The 16,894-nt window shown below is 49.0% G+C and overlaps 1 protein-coding gene across 1 annotated transcript in view; it reads right to left on the bottom strand.

Moving 5' to 3' along the window:
• Window positions 1–16,894, bottom strand: part of FER1L5 (fer-1 like family member 5) — a 52,596-nt gene that overhangs the window by 34,094 nt on the left and 1,608 nt on the right. The window contains exons 2-14 of the mRNA XM_024744028.1: window positions 15,834–15,886; window positions 15,139–15,230; window positions 14,340–14,448; window positions 13,248–13,302; window positions 12,678–12,787; window positions 10,616–10,744; window positions 9,384–9,446; window positions 8,610–8,660; window positions 3,496–3,526; window positions 2,702–2,817; window positions 2,346–2,469; window positions 1,872–1,924; window positions 594–662 (exon numbers count right to left, since the gene is read on the bottom strand). Coding sequence (XP_024599796.1) covers window positions 594–662; window positions 1,872–1,924; window positions 2,346–2,469; window positions 2,702–2,817; window positions 3,496–3,526; window positions 8,610–8,660; window positions 9,384–9,446; window positions 10,616–10,744; window positions 12,678–12,787; window positions 13,248–13,302; window positions 14,340–14,448; window positions 15,139–15,230; window positions 15,834–15,886 — 1,055 coding nt within the window. The remainder of the gene's footprint in view (window positions 1–593; window positions 663–1,871; window positions 1,925–2,345; window positions 2,470–2,701; window positions 2,818–3,495; window positions 3,527–8,609; window positions 8,661–9,383; window positions 9,447–10,615; window positions 10,745–12,677; window positions 12,788–13,247; window positions 13,303–14,339; window positions 14,449–15,138; window positions 15,231–15,833; window positions 15,887–16,894) is intronic.

The following is a 16,894-nucleotide window of genomic DNA, read 5'->3' as shown; positions in this document are numbered from 1 at the left end:
TTTTTGGCGGTACGCGGGACTCTCACTGTTGTGGCCTCTCCCGCTGTGGAGCACAGGCTCCGGACGCACAGGCTCAGCGGCCATGGCTCACGGGTCCAGCCGCTCCGCGGCACGTAGGATCTTCTCGGACCGGGGCACGAACCCGTTTCCCCTGCATCGGCAGGGGGGCTCTCAACCACTGCGCCACCAGGGAAGACGCATTTCTTTTTTTTTTTTTTAACCTAGCCTCCTTGATCATTAGCTGAAATCATCTGGGCCATTTATTGGTTTCCCTTTTTTTTTTTTTTTTTTGGCCTCACAGCACGTGGTTGTGGGATCTTAGTTCCCCGACCAGGAATCGAATCCAGGCCCTCAGCAGTGGGAGCGTAGAGTCCTAACCACTGGACTGCCAGGAAATTCCCCCCATTCATTTCAAGTAAGGTTCTCTGTAATATGTCTTGGGCTTCCTCATGCTCCCTATCAGGCAGAGTCCCCGCCCCCTCCCGCCGTGCTTTGTGGCCCCTACCTTCCATCCACACACCCCCACAAACACCCAAACGCCCTTCTGTTTGTGGTGCAGGAGGAAGAGGGCGGGCGTGATGGCACAGCAATACCTGAATCTGGAAGGTCAGGATCTGGTTCCATATCGGGCTCTCGGTTTGCATCCGCACGTGTGTCTTGAGCTGGGAACATCCCAAAGCAGTGTCAGTGCCAGCCTGTCCCCTCCTCCCTCCACTGGCCTCACCTCCCAGCCCTTCCGGTCCAGCCCACAGGTGAACCTGTCTGCAGCACAAGGCTGGTCATGGGAATCCCTGGTCCAAAGACACTTTGACAACTTCTCATCCACTACAACTCTGGTCCTTTGAGTAGCTACCTAGATCCAGACTCCTTCATATTTTCCCTTAAATCAGCTTTCAATTAACTTTTAAATAGATACAGGGTTACTAACTTTATTATATCAGTGCAAGCACATAGATTTTGTTAGATAAACTCTAAGATCCCAATAAAAAGTCAGCAATAACAATGCTGATGGTATCACCCTTTCTAAAACATCACTTGACTTCATTTTTAAACCTAGCCTTATTCTAAGCAATCATGTCAGTGAAACCAAGGGTTAGTTGAACTGCTTGAACTTTTTCATACACTCTAAGAAAAACACAGAAATACTAAAATTTTTGAAAAAATGTGTGCCTCTACCACCCAACAGTATCTCACCTACTTCCAGGTTTCCTAAACCACTCATTGGGAAATAAATACTCAGTGTGGTGGCTTCAAAATATGTCCACACCTCCCTTTGGTACTCTCCCCTTCAAAAGACGGACACTAACCTCCCTCCCCTCACGTATGGGCTGGATTTAATGACTTCTTCTAATAGGTAGAATATGGTGGAAATGATGGTTGATGAATTCTGAAACATATCCAACCCAGCATTCCCCAGATTTGAACATGCGATCTTTTTTTTGCACATAACATCCATCAACACCCTTTGGAAAATGCTACCATATGTTCATAGAGGTTCATGGAATGTCAGCAACTCTCTTGCCCAGAACCTTCAACTTCTAGATGAAGAAACTGAGGTCCAAAGCGGACGGTGACAGTTTCAGTTGTGCATTTGCGGGCATGTTGCTTCATCCACTTGTCCACTCATCCGTGCATTTGGATGTTTGGTTTTTGGTGGGCATCTTCTCTATGCAGGGCACTGGGCACAGCTCTGGGATACAGGCTGACTAAGCCATGGCCTCCACCTTCACAGAGGCCCGGGTCCAGTAGGGTCATATCACCCATAAATGGAAGAACTGGGATACAACACCTGGGGTCCTGGCCACTTTTCCTCCACACCATTTTTTTTTAGGTGCCAATTTCTCTAAGTCTCAGACCATTTTTACGCTTACCTTTTCCCCAATTAGTTCCACCTCCAACATAGGACTCACTAAGTGGTGTTTCTCTAAGAGCAAAGAAGTTAAAAGATTTCTGAGATAGCAGCATTTTTTTTTTTCAGAAGGAAATGGAGAAGTGACAGAACAACTTAAAACCCTCCCCCATAATTTGGTTTGGTGCCCCCTGGGCAGACACCTCCCATTTCCACTCTGTCTCCATGTGCTGTTGTGTGTCCTGGCACACAACAGCAGCGGGGGTGGGGCCTGGCATAGGGAACCTTGAGTCTGCATCTGGGCATCAAAGACAGGGCAGGGGCACATGGCCCATTTTAAAGGGACCTTCATAAAACCATTCTTGGCAGATTTCAGTCTCCCTCTCTCCCCCACCCCAAATCGTAGTGTCAAGACGGAACTGGGGAGCCCCAGGAGAAACCAGAGTGCCACCAGGTAGGGAACCTCAGGGTCAGCCCCTCCCCCGCCCTGACTGACTGAGGTGGAGATCCTCGGCGCAGTAGATGAAGAATTGTAAGTAGGCCATATTGATGGGCACCACCGATGACTTGAAGATCTGAATGTCAGTGTCATCAGCCCTATAGGTCAGCTTTTGATCTACCTGGAGAGACCAGAGAGCTAATAGGGTCAGAGTCTTAGGGAGGTCACGGCCACCAGACTTGGCTTCCCCAACCTTCCGCTTGGTTGGGGTGGGGATGGACAACCCTGAAGGGACACAGTGGACAAATGAAAGCATGTGAAGGAACAATGGCCTCTTGGGGAGCCCACGGGGGGGCCCCACGGAAGCAGCCAGGGTAGGAAATGTTCCTGGGGTGTTGGGGGGACAGCCTCACCGGTGCCTGGTCTCCCACACCGAGGGCAGAGATGGTGACTTTCAGGTAGCCTCTTACACCACTGCTGGGTTCATTTGGCTGGCAGAGGCCAAGCCATTTCCTCAGGAGTGTGTGACCTGGAGAGGCAGAGGGCCCATGGGAGACCAGCCTCCAGCCTCTATTCTTCTTCCCTGAAACCAGCCTTTGCTTCTGTAGGAGACGGGTGTGGAAACGTGTCTCATATATTTTGGTTCCCAGCCAGGGGCAGGGGGAAACGGGAGTCACTCCTACCTTTAAGCCAAAGCTGCCTGCTATTGCCTTTAGGAAATAGGGACCCTCCTTTCCCATCCAGGGAACTTATAGTTGTTACTGTCCTGGTCTGAGAGAGGCAAATATTTTCCCCAACGCTAAGTCCCAACCTCAGCCTGGTATGTATGTTATGGTCAGGTCTACTCAAAATTCAAACACTGGCCACACATTGTAAATCAACCATACTTCAATTAAAAGAAATTAAATAAACAACAACAGCAACAAAATTCAAACACTGGCATAGAAAGATAGAAATTCAACCCAAGGCTGCAAGAAAAAATGAGCATTTGACCCAAAGAGATGCTTTGATTTTTGTAGAGAAAGATATTATTATAAAGCAAGATAAAATACCATGAAGTACAGTAAAATGTTAAGTACAGAAAATAATTCACACCTTCTAATACTCTCCCCCCATGTGTTGAACATACAGGGATTTTGAGATGATTTCAACACCTGACCTGGTTTTTTCTCAGAAGACACACATATTTCCAACAACTGCTACCTACCTGGAGAGTTGTAGATGAACCCAATATCTGTCTGAAAAGATAAGAATAGAGTAAGGATTAGTTAGGGCCTCCAGCCAACCAACTTGATGACAGTATGAGTACTCGTTCCACCCTAATTCCTTTAATCTTTACAACGACCTGGAAGTTGGGCCATTATCATAGTGGAGGCCATTATCACCTCCACTCTACAGGGGAGGATACTGAGTTTGAGAGAAGAGCCCAGAGTTTTACAACTAGTAAGTGAGGTGGCCTGGATTGAAAGGATTCTTGACCACCACCAGCACTGCTGGCCAACACAGCGTTATTCTTCCCTACCCCTGGGGGGCGTGGAAAGGTGTCTCCCGTCCTGGGGAAGAGGATGGTCAAGGGAGGATTTGGTAAAGAGACTATGGGTTTTCCCTTTCCCCTGGGAGACAGTTTTTGACTCCCTGAGGCCTGAGGGATGCACAGGATTGAAGGTGGTGTGGGGCAAGGTACTGCAGAACATTCAGGCCACCCTTGGAAGGGTCCATAGAGCAAGCCCCAAGTTTTGCATGTAGGCCTGCTTTAAAGCTCAGTCAGCCCCTTGGGTTAGGTAGGCAAAGATTTCTTAGATCCAACAACAAAAACACAGTCCATAAAAGAAATTTTTGATAAATTGGACTTCATCGAAATGTAAAACTTCTGCTCTTTGAAAGACACTGTTACGAAAATGGAAAGAGGGCTTCCCCGGTGGCGCAGTGGTTAAGAATCCTCCTGCCAATGCAGGGGACATGGGTTCGAGCCCTGGTCCGGGAAGATCCCACATGCCGCGGAGCAACTAAGCCTGTACACCACAACTACTGAGCCTGCGCTCTAGAGCCCGTGTGCCGCAACTACTAAGTCTACGTGCCACAACTACTGAAACCTGTGTGCCTAGAGCCCGTGCTCTGCAACAAGAGAAGCCACCACAATGAGAAGCCCGCACACCACAACGAAAAGTAACCCCTGCTCGCTGCAAAGCCCACGTGCAGCAACAAAGACCCAACAGAGCCAAAAATAAATAAATAAATAAACTTATTATTTTTTTTAAAAAAAGAACCCTTAAGAAAGAAAAGAAAATGAAAGGAGACGTGATATACTGGGAGAACATATTTCCAAATCATTTATCTGATAAAGGACTTGTATCCAGAATATATAAGAAAATCTCAAAACTCCATAGTAAGAAAACAAACAACCCAATGAAAACAAGCAAAAGATTTGAACAGACACTTCATCAAAGAAGTTAGATAGCAAATACTTGAAAAGATGCTCAACATCATCAGGGAAGTGTAAATTATAATCACAACAAGATACCACCACACATACTTAGAAGAGCCAAAATTTAAAAGATGGACAGTATCAAGTTTGCATAAGAATGTGGAGCAACTGGAACTCTAATATATACTGCTGGTGGGAATATAAAATGGTAGAACCTATCTGGAATTTTTGGGAAAAAACTGCTAGGAATTTTCTTTAAAAGTTAAACACACACCTACCATATGAGATAGTCATTTCACTTCTACATATTTAGTCAAGAGACATCAGAGCATAGGTCCATACTAAGACTTATACATCAGTGTTACAGCAGCTTTGTTTCTGTTTTTGCGGTACGTGGGCCTCTCACTGCTGTGGCCTCTCCCGTTGCGGAGCACAGGCTCCAGATGCGCAGGCTCAGTGGCCATGGCTCACGGGCCCAGCCGCTCCGTGGCACGTGGGGTCTTCCCAGACCGGGGCACGAACCCATGTACCCTGCATCGGCAGGCGGACTCTCAACCACTGCGCCACCAGGGAAGCCCAGCAGCTTTGTTTTAATAGCGCCAAGCTGGAAACAATCTAAACGTCCATCAGCAGATGAATGGATCAACAACCTGTGGTATATCCATAAATGGAATACTATTCAGCAATAAGAAGGAATGAACTATTGATCCATGCGACAACATGGGTGAATCTCAAAATAATTGTGCTGATTGAAAGAAGCCAAACAACAATAAAGTACATGCTGTATGATTCCATTTATATACAGTTCTAGAAAATGCAAAGCAATGTGTAGTTACAGAAAGCAGACCAGTGGTTGTCTGGGGATGGGAGCAGGAAGGATTGGGGGAAGAGGGAAGAATTACAAAGAGGCACAAGGAAACTTTGGAGGGTGATAGGTATGATAGATATGTTCATTACCTTGATTGTGATCACAGTTTCATGGTTGTATACATATTTTAAAACATGAAATTATACATTTAAAATATGTGTAGGGAATTCCCGGGCAGTCCAGTGGTTAGGACTCAGCATTTTCACTGCCTTGGCCCGGGTTCAATCCCTGGTCGGGGGACTAAGATCCTGATAAAATAAAATAGTATAATTCATTGTATGTCAATTGTACCTCAATAAAGCTAGAAGAAAACAAACCAAAACGAAACTCAGTCACCTCTAACGAAGCCATAGATCTAGGCAGTGATCATCAATAGCTGTTAACAACATAAAAAGAGACCAACAGTCGTTCTGTGTCTCCTGGTGACATCATCTTGCCAAATAATTGACCCAAGTCTGATCTAGCCTCTAGATAGGAAATACCTGGGCAGAGAGACGTGAGAAGTGATCCCCTGGAGGTACAACCAGCAAAATCCAGACTGAGGGAAAACTGCAGGAAAAACTATCCAGTTGCTTCAACAAATAAATGGCAAGGTAAACTAGGGGGCAGGACCAACTGAATGAAATACACCTAAGAATAACATTTTAACCAACTGCAGTGTGCACCTGGTTTGGATCCTGATTTGAACAAACTGTAAATGGAATTCACAAGACAATTAGGGAAACGTGAGCACTGACTAGATATTAGTGCTCTCCAGGAATTATAAAAAGGTGTTTAGATGTAGTCATTGTCTTTGGTTATGCTTAATAAAATCTGTATGTTTTCGAAATAGGTAATGAAATATTTAAAAATAAAATGATGTCTGAGATTTGATTCAAAATCTGTAGGGGGAAAAAGAAAAAAAATCTGTAGGGGAGAGGGAGGGGGCCAGGTGTAGATAAAACATGATGACATGATTGACAACGAATTGGGGAAGGTGAGTGATGGGGATGGGGGAATTCATGATACCATTCTCTCTACTTTTGTGTATGTTTGAAATTTTCCAAAAAAGGAATATATATATTTTTAAAAGCTCAGGTTTTTCCCTGACCTCTAAAACGTATTCAACAGTCAGTCATTGTCTGGAAGTCGCACAGTGGCCTTTGTCAAAATGAATGGATAAAGAAGATGTGGCACCTATATACAATGGAATATTACTCAGCCATAAAAAGAAACGAAATTGAGTTATTCGTAGTGAGGTGGATGGACCTAGAGTCTATCACACAGAGTGAAGTAAGTCAGAAAGAGAAAAACAAATATCATATGCTAACACATATATATGGAATCTAAAGAAAAAAAAAGGTTATGAAGAACCTAGGGGTAAGATGGGAATAAAGACACAGACCTACTAGAGAACGGACTTGAGGATATGGGGAGGGGGAAGGGTAAGCTGTGACAAAGTGAGAGAGTGGCGTGGACATGTATACACTACCAAACGTAAGTTAGATAGCTAGTGGGAAGCGGCCGCATAGCACAGGGAGATCAGCTCGGTGCTTTGTGACCACCCAGAGGGGTGGGATAGGGAGGGTGGGAGGGAGGGAGACGCAAGAGGGAAGAGATATGGGGACATATGTATATATGTATAACTGATTCGCTTTGTTATAAAGCAGAAACTAACACACCATTGTAAAGCAATTATACTCCAATAAAGATGTTAAAAAAAAAAGACAGCACATTTTGACCTCCTGCTACCTAGCCTCTCTAGAATCTCTTAATTTCTAAACCTGTGCTGCTTCCTTGAGGGTTAGGTGGGGGAGGGGCAGGTCATGACCCTTCTTGTGCTTATTACAAGTACTGTAGTGAGAAAGAAACCTTACTTTGGTTTGCCCTAAATTTGCCTTTCCCAAGGGCTGGGCCCTTTTCCATGAGTTGCCAGATGTAGCGAATGAAAATACAGATGGCAACTTAAATTAGAGTTACAGATAAACGATGTGGCGCTCCAAGGACAATGGTGCTTCAAGGACAAAGGACGTCCCTGCCTGAAAAAGTTTCAGCGGTACACCCCCTACCAGACTCTTAATCACCCTCCCTACCATGTTACGATGTTTACGAAATTTCTGAGCCCACCTGGGCGACGCCCGCCTGGGCGATGGGACCTGTCCCAAATAAGGAAAGGCATCTGTCCTGTCCCACTCCCATCCTATAGAAGGAAGGTATATGTGCCGCGACCAATCGGTAAAGGAAAATTTCACCTCGGACCATTCCTTTGTTTCCTGGCTATAAAAACTGATCAATAGCACACGTTTGGGCTTGACTCTCCCAGACTACTAGGAAGTTGGCCCTCTGTTCTGACAGCGACCCTTCCCTCTAATAAATTCTATCTTCTTTACATTCTGCCTTATGTCTGGAAATTCTTTTCCAACCCGCGTTTGGACAACGCCAACTTTTTTAGTATATGTAGGTCCCAAGCAATATTTCATGAGGAGTCATGAAATACTGGCGATATACTTATATTTAAAAGTACCTGTTGTTTAAGATTCAAAATTTCCGGGGCATCCTGTATTTAATCTGGCAACCCTAACTTTTCCTGATCTTCCTGGATTTGGAGAATCTTAGTTTAGCCCTTCATGACCGTGTGAACTTTCCTCACTTCTCAACCTGGGTCTTTCCCAAAGCAAATCTTTTTACTCTTGTCTTCATAGGCAGCAATCTTTCTCTAGGTTTCTCCAGCAATTAGGTTGACCTTTTGAGTCCTCTGCTTCCACAGTGTTATAAGTGTGGGGGGATTCAACGTGGAACCCAGCGCTTTCATAAATGTTACATACTTTAATCCTCACAATGACCCTGTGGGTTGAGTATATTATTAGCCCCATTTTACAGATGAGGAAGTAGAGGCTCCGAATAACTTGACTAAATCACCCAGTTGGTAGGTGGATCCAAATCTGGATCTTGTAGCATCAAAATCCTTTCCCCTAGACTTAGACATAGAGCCCAGGGCGGGTCACTGTAACTGTTTCACCAAACCGCGCCTCCTCCATCCAGTGCTCACTTGGAATCTCCCGATCTCTGCATTGAATCTCATCACTGAGGAATTCATCACCTGCAGGGGAGTTTCCAGAAAGATCTCAGTTATTCAGAAGCCCAATTTCCCCCAGCCCCATGGGAGGAATCATAAGGGTACATCTGGATTCTCCAGGATTTACTCAATGCTTCCTAATGGCTGACACTTCCGTGTAGTTTTTCTCATTTAATTCTCAGAGGGGCCCTATGAAGTTCACATATGGCAGCTCCATTTTACAGATGAGGAAATTGATCAGAGAGGACAATTCACTCGATCTCCACAAAGCAAATTGTTGCACTCAACCTTCTCCCCTGCATGCTGTCCTGGCTATTTCTCAAGAACATGTAAGCTCTTCAAGGGAGAAGCCTTGCTCTCCTTAGCCCTGTGCTGGGCACATAGGAAGCACTTGATAAATACATGCTCACCATTGTTACCGGGCTTCCTCTGAGTGGAGAAAGGGATGTCCCATGTTGAGGGGACATTTGAGGGGTGGCATGAGAATCCTGGCACATGGGAAAGGCTGCTTTGTTCACCTGGGAGCTGAGCTCAGGGCCTATCAGTTGGCCTTCCATAACATTTGTTGGATGAATGAATGAATGGGGTGTCTGGTTACCGGGATAAAGAAGGTGGCAGAGGTGCTGCCTTGGGGTCAGAAAGACCATCTGATGTGACTCTAGCTCTACAGGTAAGGATGCGGGGCTGACGCACTTTCCAGAATTGAGGTGGGACAAGAAAGTGGACCCACCCTGTCCAGCTCCTCACCTGGATTAAGATGGTGTCGTCGAAGAATTTTGCAGGAACCTCATAAAAATTCTGAAAGAAGATCTGAAGCAGAGAGAGTGTGGTTAGGAGACATTCCTTCCACCACTTCCCCCAGGGACTCAGCAAGCCTGAAGCCTCAGACTAGCAGGTTTCTGCCCCGCTGTTCACCCATTTCAATGGCTTTCAGCTCACTACCACCTACCGCTCCTCCCACAGAAGCAGAGGCCTGCCAGGTCCTGGAGGGGTTTTCTATCCAGCAAAGGGCGGGGTAAGGGATCCCTGGAGGACTTGTCAGAAGCAGACCAAGGCCCAGCTAACTGCCCTGGGATGGAGATTCAAGCCCCCGCTTCTTTCTAGATCGCCCTGGGAATTCCCTGGCGGTCCAGTGGTTAGGAGTCTGCGCTTTCACTGCCGAGGGCCTGGGTTCAATCCCTGGTCAGGGAACTAAGATCCCACAAGCTGAGCAACGCGGCCAAAAAAAAAAGATCGCCCTCTCTGTCCACTGCACCCCACTCCCTGCTGCAGCCAGAACCTCCTCCCCCAGATGCAGACCGGGCCCTGTCACTCTCCTGCTTGAATCCCTCCATGGCTCCCAAGTCCCATCCATGACGGGGCCCCAGGGCGTTTTGAAGGCTCACCTCCAGCCACTCCCCTCCACTACACCCGTGTCTACAGTTCTGCCAACCAGCCCTGCTGCTTCTCCTTTCCAGGCCTCTGAGAACACTATTCCTTTTTCCTGAATTATCTTTCCCCATCCTGCCTTTTCGGAGTCCTCTCCAGCCCCTGCTCCGCCGTGCTTTTATCTTTTCTTTGGTGTCTAGTCATCAATTAATTCGGCACATGTTCTTGGAGTTCCTACTGTGTCAGACACGATGCTATGAGGTGGCACTTCTGCAGTGGCCAGGGCTACAGAGGGCCTGCATTTCGCGGCTGCAATCCCTGTGCACCGCAGTCTTGCCCGGTTGTCAACCTTTATGTGTTCACATATGCGGGAGGCTCCCCACAGACCACTGGCTCCCCCCATGCAGGGCTTGGAATTACTCGCTCTCTATTCCCTGTGCCAAGCCCAGTGTTTGGCCCTCCATGCCCAGTAAGAGTTTGTGAAACAAACAAATGAAAGCACCCGTGTCAGGGAGCAAGCTTGCTGGCTGCCGGCAGGAAATGCCCAGCCCTTGGCTGGCCCTCCTGGCCCAAGTGCCCCCATTCGGCTCTGAAGGGCATGTGCTGCCCACCTCATTGAAGAAAGGGTTATTTCCCATCTTGATCCGCGTGTGGTGCTGGTAGCCTCCGATGACCACCTTCACCACCGGCTTGATGTCCTTGCCCATGAGCTGCCGGGCTTCAAACACCTTCACTCGGACCTGCAGAGGAGCGAACAGGGGAACTTGACGTTGGGCTCCCCTTCCCCAGTGGAGACTCTTCTCTAGAAGAACAATATGTTCTGATAAGAAACATCTACTGCGGAGAGAAAGCGACCCCATGGACCCTGGGAAGGCCATGGTTCCTTCTCTTTCCTTTTCTGGGAACTGTCACCTCCACTTTGCCCTTTTCATCTTGGGTGCTCCTTGAGTAGTAGGGACTTGTTACAGAATAAAGTCTAACATTTCTCAGTTTGCTGTCTCTTTATGTTTGTCTGCGATCTTTTTAGGGAATCGAACATTTTAAAGTTCTATGCAGTTGAATCTATGATCTGTGATTTGATCTCTGATTTGTGATTTCTTCTGCTGCTGCTTTTATATACTTTCCTGAGACTCAGTAAAGGGACGATGAAGTCTGAGCCCTAGAATTAGAAGGTGGGAGGGAGAAGAGCCCGTAAGATCCAGGCTGGCTAAGGCCCCAGGGGAAGGAACTGGAGATGGCGGCGGCTGGCAGGGCACCGTCGTGGGAGCCTGTAGTGACTAGCGGTAGTAACAGCACGCAGCTCTCCCAGCCCAGCCCGTGGATCCGGCCATTCTCAGTGAGGCCTCCTGTGTCTCCATCAAGTCCAGGGGCCCTTCAAGGATTAATACACATGCAGCTACCTGACCATCAGAGACAAGAGTGGTCAAACCAGGCAAACAGCCCTCATGTCAGAACTTTGCCCTACGCACTAGTACATAGGAAGGGTAGTGATTTGGGCACGCTGACCTTCTATCCTGTGGCCAGCTAGCCTCGTGAAGAGGGACAGGGCCAATGGGGAGAGGGAATGTTCTCCAAAGGAGGCGACAGCACGTGCAAAGGCCTGGTGGCTGGGGAGAAAGTCTTGAGAGTGGGGACTGTAAGTTGTGCAGGATGTTACAGCAGGGCGGGGCGGGGCAGGGGCAGGGGACAGAGTGGCCTGGGGGCCAGGCTTGGGTTATCAAGGGCCTGGGAAGCCATCGTAAGGAGTTTGGGTTATGTCCTGAGAACACTGGGAGTCCTCATTTTTAAGAACATTTTTAGGCACACGCATGGCATGATAAGAAGGACTTTATTTTTTTTTGGCCGCGTCATGCGGGATATTAGTTCACCGACCAGGGATCGAATCCATGCCCCCTGCTTCGGGAGCATGGAGTCTTAACCACTGGACCGCCAGGGAAGTCCCAAGAATGACATCTTGGAAAGACCACTTGGACTGAAAAATGGACAGGAGAGAGCTGGGGGCTGGGAGTTTGGGAGGAGCCTATTCAAGGTGGTCCAGAGAAGGGATGCTGTTGTCTGGGACCAGGGGATGGAAGAGGCAATGGAGAAATGGGTGCGGCCAGGTGATATGAAGAGCTAGGACTTGGCCACTGACTGGATGCGGGGCGGGGGGTGGGGGGAGGAGGGGCAGCCAAGGATGACTCCCAATCTCCTGAGTACGTGGCTGGCTGGGGAGCAGCTCCAACCATGGCAGAAACGTTAGATTACAGGCTAGAGATCAGAAGTAAGTTGATAAGCCATGGTATGGGGGGCTTCCCAGGGATCCGCTCGAACTCTCCTCAGCCTCTGCTGTGCAGCTCATTTCTCCTCGCCCAAGGCTAGCCTTGTATTGCCACCTCCTGAAGGGCAGGGTCCAGGCCTCAGCTCTGCCTCCCCAGCATGGCCAGGGCCCGGTGTGCACTGCCCCCAGTGCTTCCTGCCGCCTCCCTGGAGCTGGCTCCAGCCTCAGCCACACCCAGAAGTTTCCCAGAATGGCCCCTAGAGGGGCAGGGGATGTGGTGAAGATCTGAGGACCTGGAGACCAATCTGAAGCCCTGACCTTCCTCCATGACCTTGTGGAGAGGCAGGGATGGCCTGGGAACACAGTGAGGGTGTCGGCCAAATCATGTGGGCTTTCACCCTGGACGGCCTCACCTGGAAGTGCTGAGGCTTTGGGGACAGAGCCTTGTGTACAGCGGAGCTGGGAAACATCTGTTTCTGCTTGGCCACCTCTTGTGCCATTATGGCCAGGTGGTCTTCATCGCCTGGGGAAACATAGTCCATGGTGGGCTCTCAGAGGCTGGGGCTCAGGACACTTGGAGGCATTTCCCTCATTTCAGTGTTCTATCCCCAGTGACCAGCTCCTGACTAAAATCATGGCCAAGAGGCCCTGACAAGGGCACATATCCTCCCCAGACATTCCTATGGTCTCCACCCACCATGGGCAACCCTGGGCCTCACACTCTACATATGGAGGCCCTTGGAAATGGCCATCCTTGCCTCTCTCTGCAGCCCATTGGAGGCTGGGTCTTCTGTCTACAGACGACAAGTGGACACATTGGGAGGACAGGTGACCTCAGGCAGGTGTCCAGAGATCTGGCCTACAGACCCTAACCTTGTCACGATCCTTCTGTAGGGCTCATTGGTTGAGTCTCCAAGATCCCCCAAGAGCCCATCCAGCTATGCTTGGTGAAATGCAGGGCTTAGTCCCGTGGAAGTACATACCTATCTTCTCGATATCCTTGTAGGTCATAAGGGCCACCTGTAGGGTGAGAGTGCACTGCAAAGCAAAGGCAGGGGAGCTGTAAGATCCTGCAACCCTCGGCCAAGTCATAGCACTGGAACCTGGTCCAGCCTGGCAGGGGCCACACCCAGTCTTCCCGGGTGGAGTGATGCTGGCCATGGCACAGGACCACACCATGGGGGCCTGTGCGGTCTGGGATGGAGGGAGGTTATAGACTGGTGGGGAGAGAGCAATGGGTTACCATGGATGGGGTTTGAAGAATAGAGGAGGCACACATTAGTGGTGGTGACAGAAAAGGATGCAGCAGGGTGGGGAGGAGAGAGAGGGTTGACTTGAGACCAGTCTAGAACCACTGATGCTAACCTCCGAGCCCAATGTTTTATGACCTCATGTGGGAACTCCAGCAAACACCTAACTGACCTCCTGCCTGCAAGCACTCTCACTGACCGTCCATCCTCCAGACCATCGTCAGAATCGACCCCTAAACACTCCCTAAGTGCTCTAAACATAAAGCTTTCCCACTCCTCTGCCTGCCTTTGAGTCTCTGTCAAAACAAAGCGATGGTGGCTGGCTCCCTTGTTATATAGCAAGCTCTGAATAAATCACCTTTGCTTGTTCTCATCTGGTTGGTCTTCCTGTGTTTCCACACATCTTAATCACCTCCCCCTGTAAAGCCTTCCATTTCCTCCCAAGTGGAATTGTTCATTCTCTCCTGACCTCAGTGAAATAGCTCACTGACCCCAATATACATGTGCTGGAGCACTTGTCACCGAGAGTGACAACAGATGTGGGTTTCATTCAATTTTGTATCCCAGGCCTTGCATAGTTGCTGACACCAGTGGACAATCAACTGAACACTCAATCTCAATGGGTGGACGAAGGGTGGAGATGTGGGTAGGTGGATGGAGGGCAGCACGGGGAAGTTGGGGAGATGATGGGAAGTGTGATGGGTCCCCCGCAGGGCAGAAAGTGCTCTCTGGGTTGGGGGCACACTGAGACTCTGCTGGAGTGGATAGCTCAGCTTCACCAGCTGCCCCCACTCCTCCACGCACCCTTCCTAGGGCCCGACTCACATCTGTGGGCATCATGGAATGGTTGAGCAGGGTCAGGTCCTTCATGAAAAGGATCTTACTTGGTTTATTCACCAAGGGCTTGAGCAGTATTGTGGCTAGGCCAATGAACCTGGGGAGACAAAGAGCAGGTGTGAGCTCCTGAGCCAGAGGAAATGGTGTCCTTCTCCGTCCCAGGCATGACTTTATCCCGAGATGCCTTTCTCTCCTCGAAGCTGTGCTGCCCACCGAGGCTTCAGGAAGGATGCTGTTGACTGGGAGCATCCACCAGAGGGCTCTCAACTCTCTGAGAATTGGCTTTGGGGCTTCCTGGACAGTGGGCACCCCAGTTACTGGCTCTGCCCTGCCCAGCCTTTTCCCAGAAGCTCTGCACCCACACGCCTCCGGAATGGGACCTGTGCCAAGTAACAGGTGATTGGACCAGGAGGTGGGCACCTGACCAAAGCTGGGCCAGTCAGATTCTCTCTCCTGGGAATTTTGACCTGGGATGCCATAGCCCCAGTCTCAGCGAGGCACTAGAATGGGGCTGTGATGAGAAGCCAGGGTTGGGCAGAGAGAAAGAGATTTGAGATTCTGTGCCTTCAGAAGAGACAGAACTGTCCCTGGGTCCCCAGTTTCCTAGTTCTAGTTGATCTGTCCATCTATATACCTAGTCTTCGTATACACACACCCCACCTTTGCTTTTCTGCATCAGCTGTCTGGAGTGACTTCTGGTCCTTGCATCTGAGTGAGTTACAGATGCAGCATCTGCCGAAGGTTTAGTCAGAGAATCAGGCTCCTCCTGTCTCTCTCTCTGCCTTACCTTTCCTTCTCTACTGAGCCCATGTCCCGAAGGGTGATTTGCAGGAAAGAGTCCTTTTGCAGGGGGCGGTTCCAGAGGTGCCAGATGAGGGTCTGTGGGAGGCACAAACGGGTCAGCATCCTCCCTCTCCCCTCCCTTTTCCATCCTCCTAGGAAATTCGAAAAGATGCAGGGAACGGGCTGGCACTGTGTTTCTCTCAAACTGAGGAATATCCCTCAAGACTAATTTCCTAAGAGGATGGCATTTGCTACCTTCACCAAGGGACCAGGAACCTACCTGGGCTCCCACAGCTTAACTGTGGGAGTTAAGCAGTATTGTGGGCTTGTTAGTAGCTAAGGGGTTTGGGGACTGGATGGGTGGACATGGATGGATGGGAGATGAGAGGGGATCCTACACAAGGAGCCCTGTCTCTATTTCAGGTTTCTGGGAACATCAGGACGGCTGGGTTGGACAAGATGGGTCCATCCCCAGAGTGGGTGAGATGGGCCAAGAGCTGTGGGCAGATGTGGCTGCTATGGCCCTGAGACCTGCACAGACTTCTCAGCTTAGAGGCTACTCGCAGGGCACGATGTTCCAGCCTTGGGAAAGGGTGATGAGGCTCCCTGTCCCCTCCCTAGGCTTCTGGGCACGGTCTGGACCCAGCCTCACTGTTGGGCTTGTCATTGCCTCATCTGGGCTTGCCTGATGTGTTTTACCTCGTTCCATATGGGGTGATTGCCTTCCACCTCATGAGTTGTCCTCTTGACATCTGCAAAGACACCAAGGGGCCGGCATTGGTGGTAGGAAATATTTCAAAGTCTAGGTTCAAGTGAGCAAAGAGGGGTAGAACTTATCTAGATGTAGATAAGTCTACATCAAGTCTACATTGGCAGACGTGATACAGCACTGATTCTTTCCTACTCTGGAGATTTCAAAATTTCTCACTTTTTATAAGAGTGACATCACCCCATGTGACAGATAATGTTATGTGTTCATTTCATTTTCTTCCTGGATACATAGTTCCCAGCCATCTTGCAGCCGGGTGCGGCCGTGTGACTCATTCTGGCCAACCGAGTATGGGATCCATGCTCACCACAGCCTGTACTGGTTCCCAAAATCTCCCATGAGAGCCTCCGTTCTCCTCCCCACTCTCCACATGCGCTCGCACCATCTGCAGGGTGGTACCTGGTGACTTTGCAGCCACAAGCAAAGAGCAGCTGGTCCCTAAAGTACTGTTTGGAGGAGTCATTCAGCATCGTTGCCTGATCTGCACAGTCGATGCAGCACTTGGTGTGGGCAAGAGGTAAACTTTTGTTGTGTTAAGGCACTGGGATTTAAGGGTTCCGTTGTGACCGGAGCAAAACTACTGTACCCTGATACATCCCAAAATATCTCTAATGGGTTGACAGCTCTTTATCCACTAAAATATGCCTTCTCCAGAAATATCTTTAACAAAGAACAGTCTATAGCCCTGCAAAGAACCTCGAAATTGCTAAATGGGAGATTCTTCCCAAGGAAAGAATGTGTGTGAGAGAGAAGAGAGAGGAGACAGTCGGGGGTGGGGGGAGAAGCAGGGGACTCTCTGTGCCTGCCCAGTAGTGGGAAAGGGGGACACTGTAGTGGATGGTATATGGGGGAAGCGGGGCTGGAAACGACAGGTGAAAAAGGAATAAAAGATTTCAAACAAACATTCAGTTATAAAAATGTGTAGGCAAACCTGGGGGCAAACCCAGGATTCTGGGTTGCAGGCATCTTTTTTTTTTTTTTTTTTTTTTTT

Source organism: Neophocaena asiaeorientalis, unplaced genomic scaffold, assembly GCF_003031525.2.
Source record: "Neophocaena asiaeorientalis asiaeorientalis breed wild unplaced genomic scaffold, Neophocaena_asiaeorientalis_V1.1 scaffold114, whole genome shotgun sequence".
In the NCBI taxonomy this organism is placed as follows: domain Eukaryota; kingdom Metazoa; phylum Chordata; class Mammalia; order Artiodactyla; family Phocoenidae; genus Neophocaena; species Neophocaena asiaeorientalis.
This window is presented reverse-complemented; position numbering and strand designations above follow the sequence as displayed.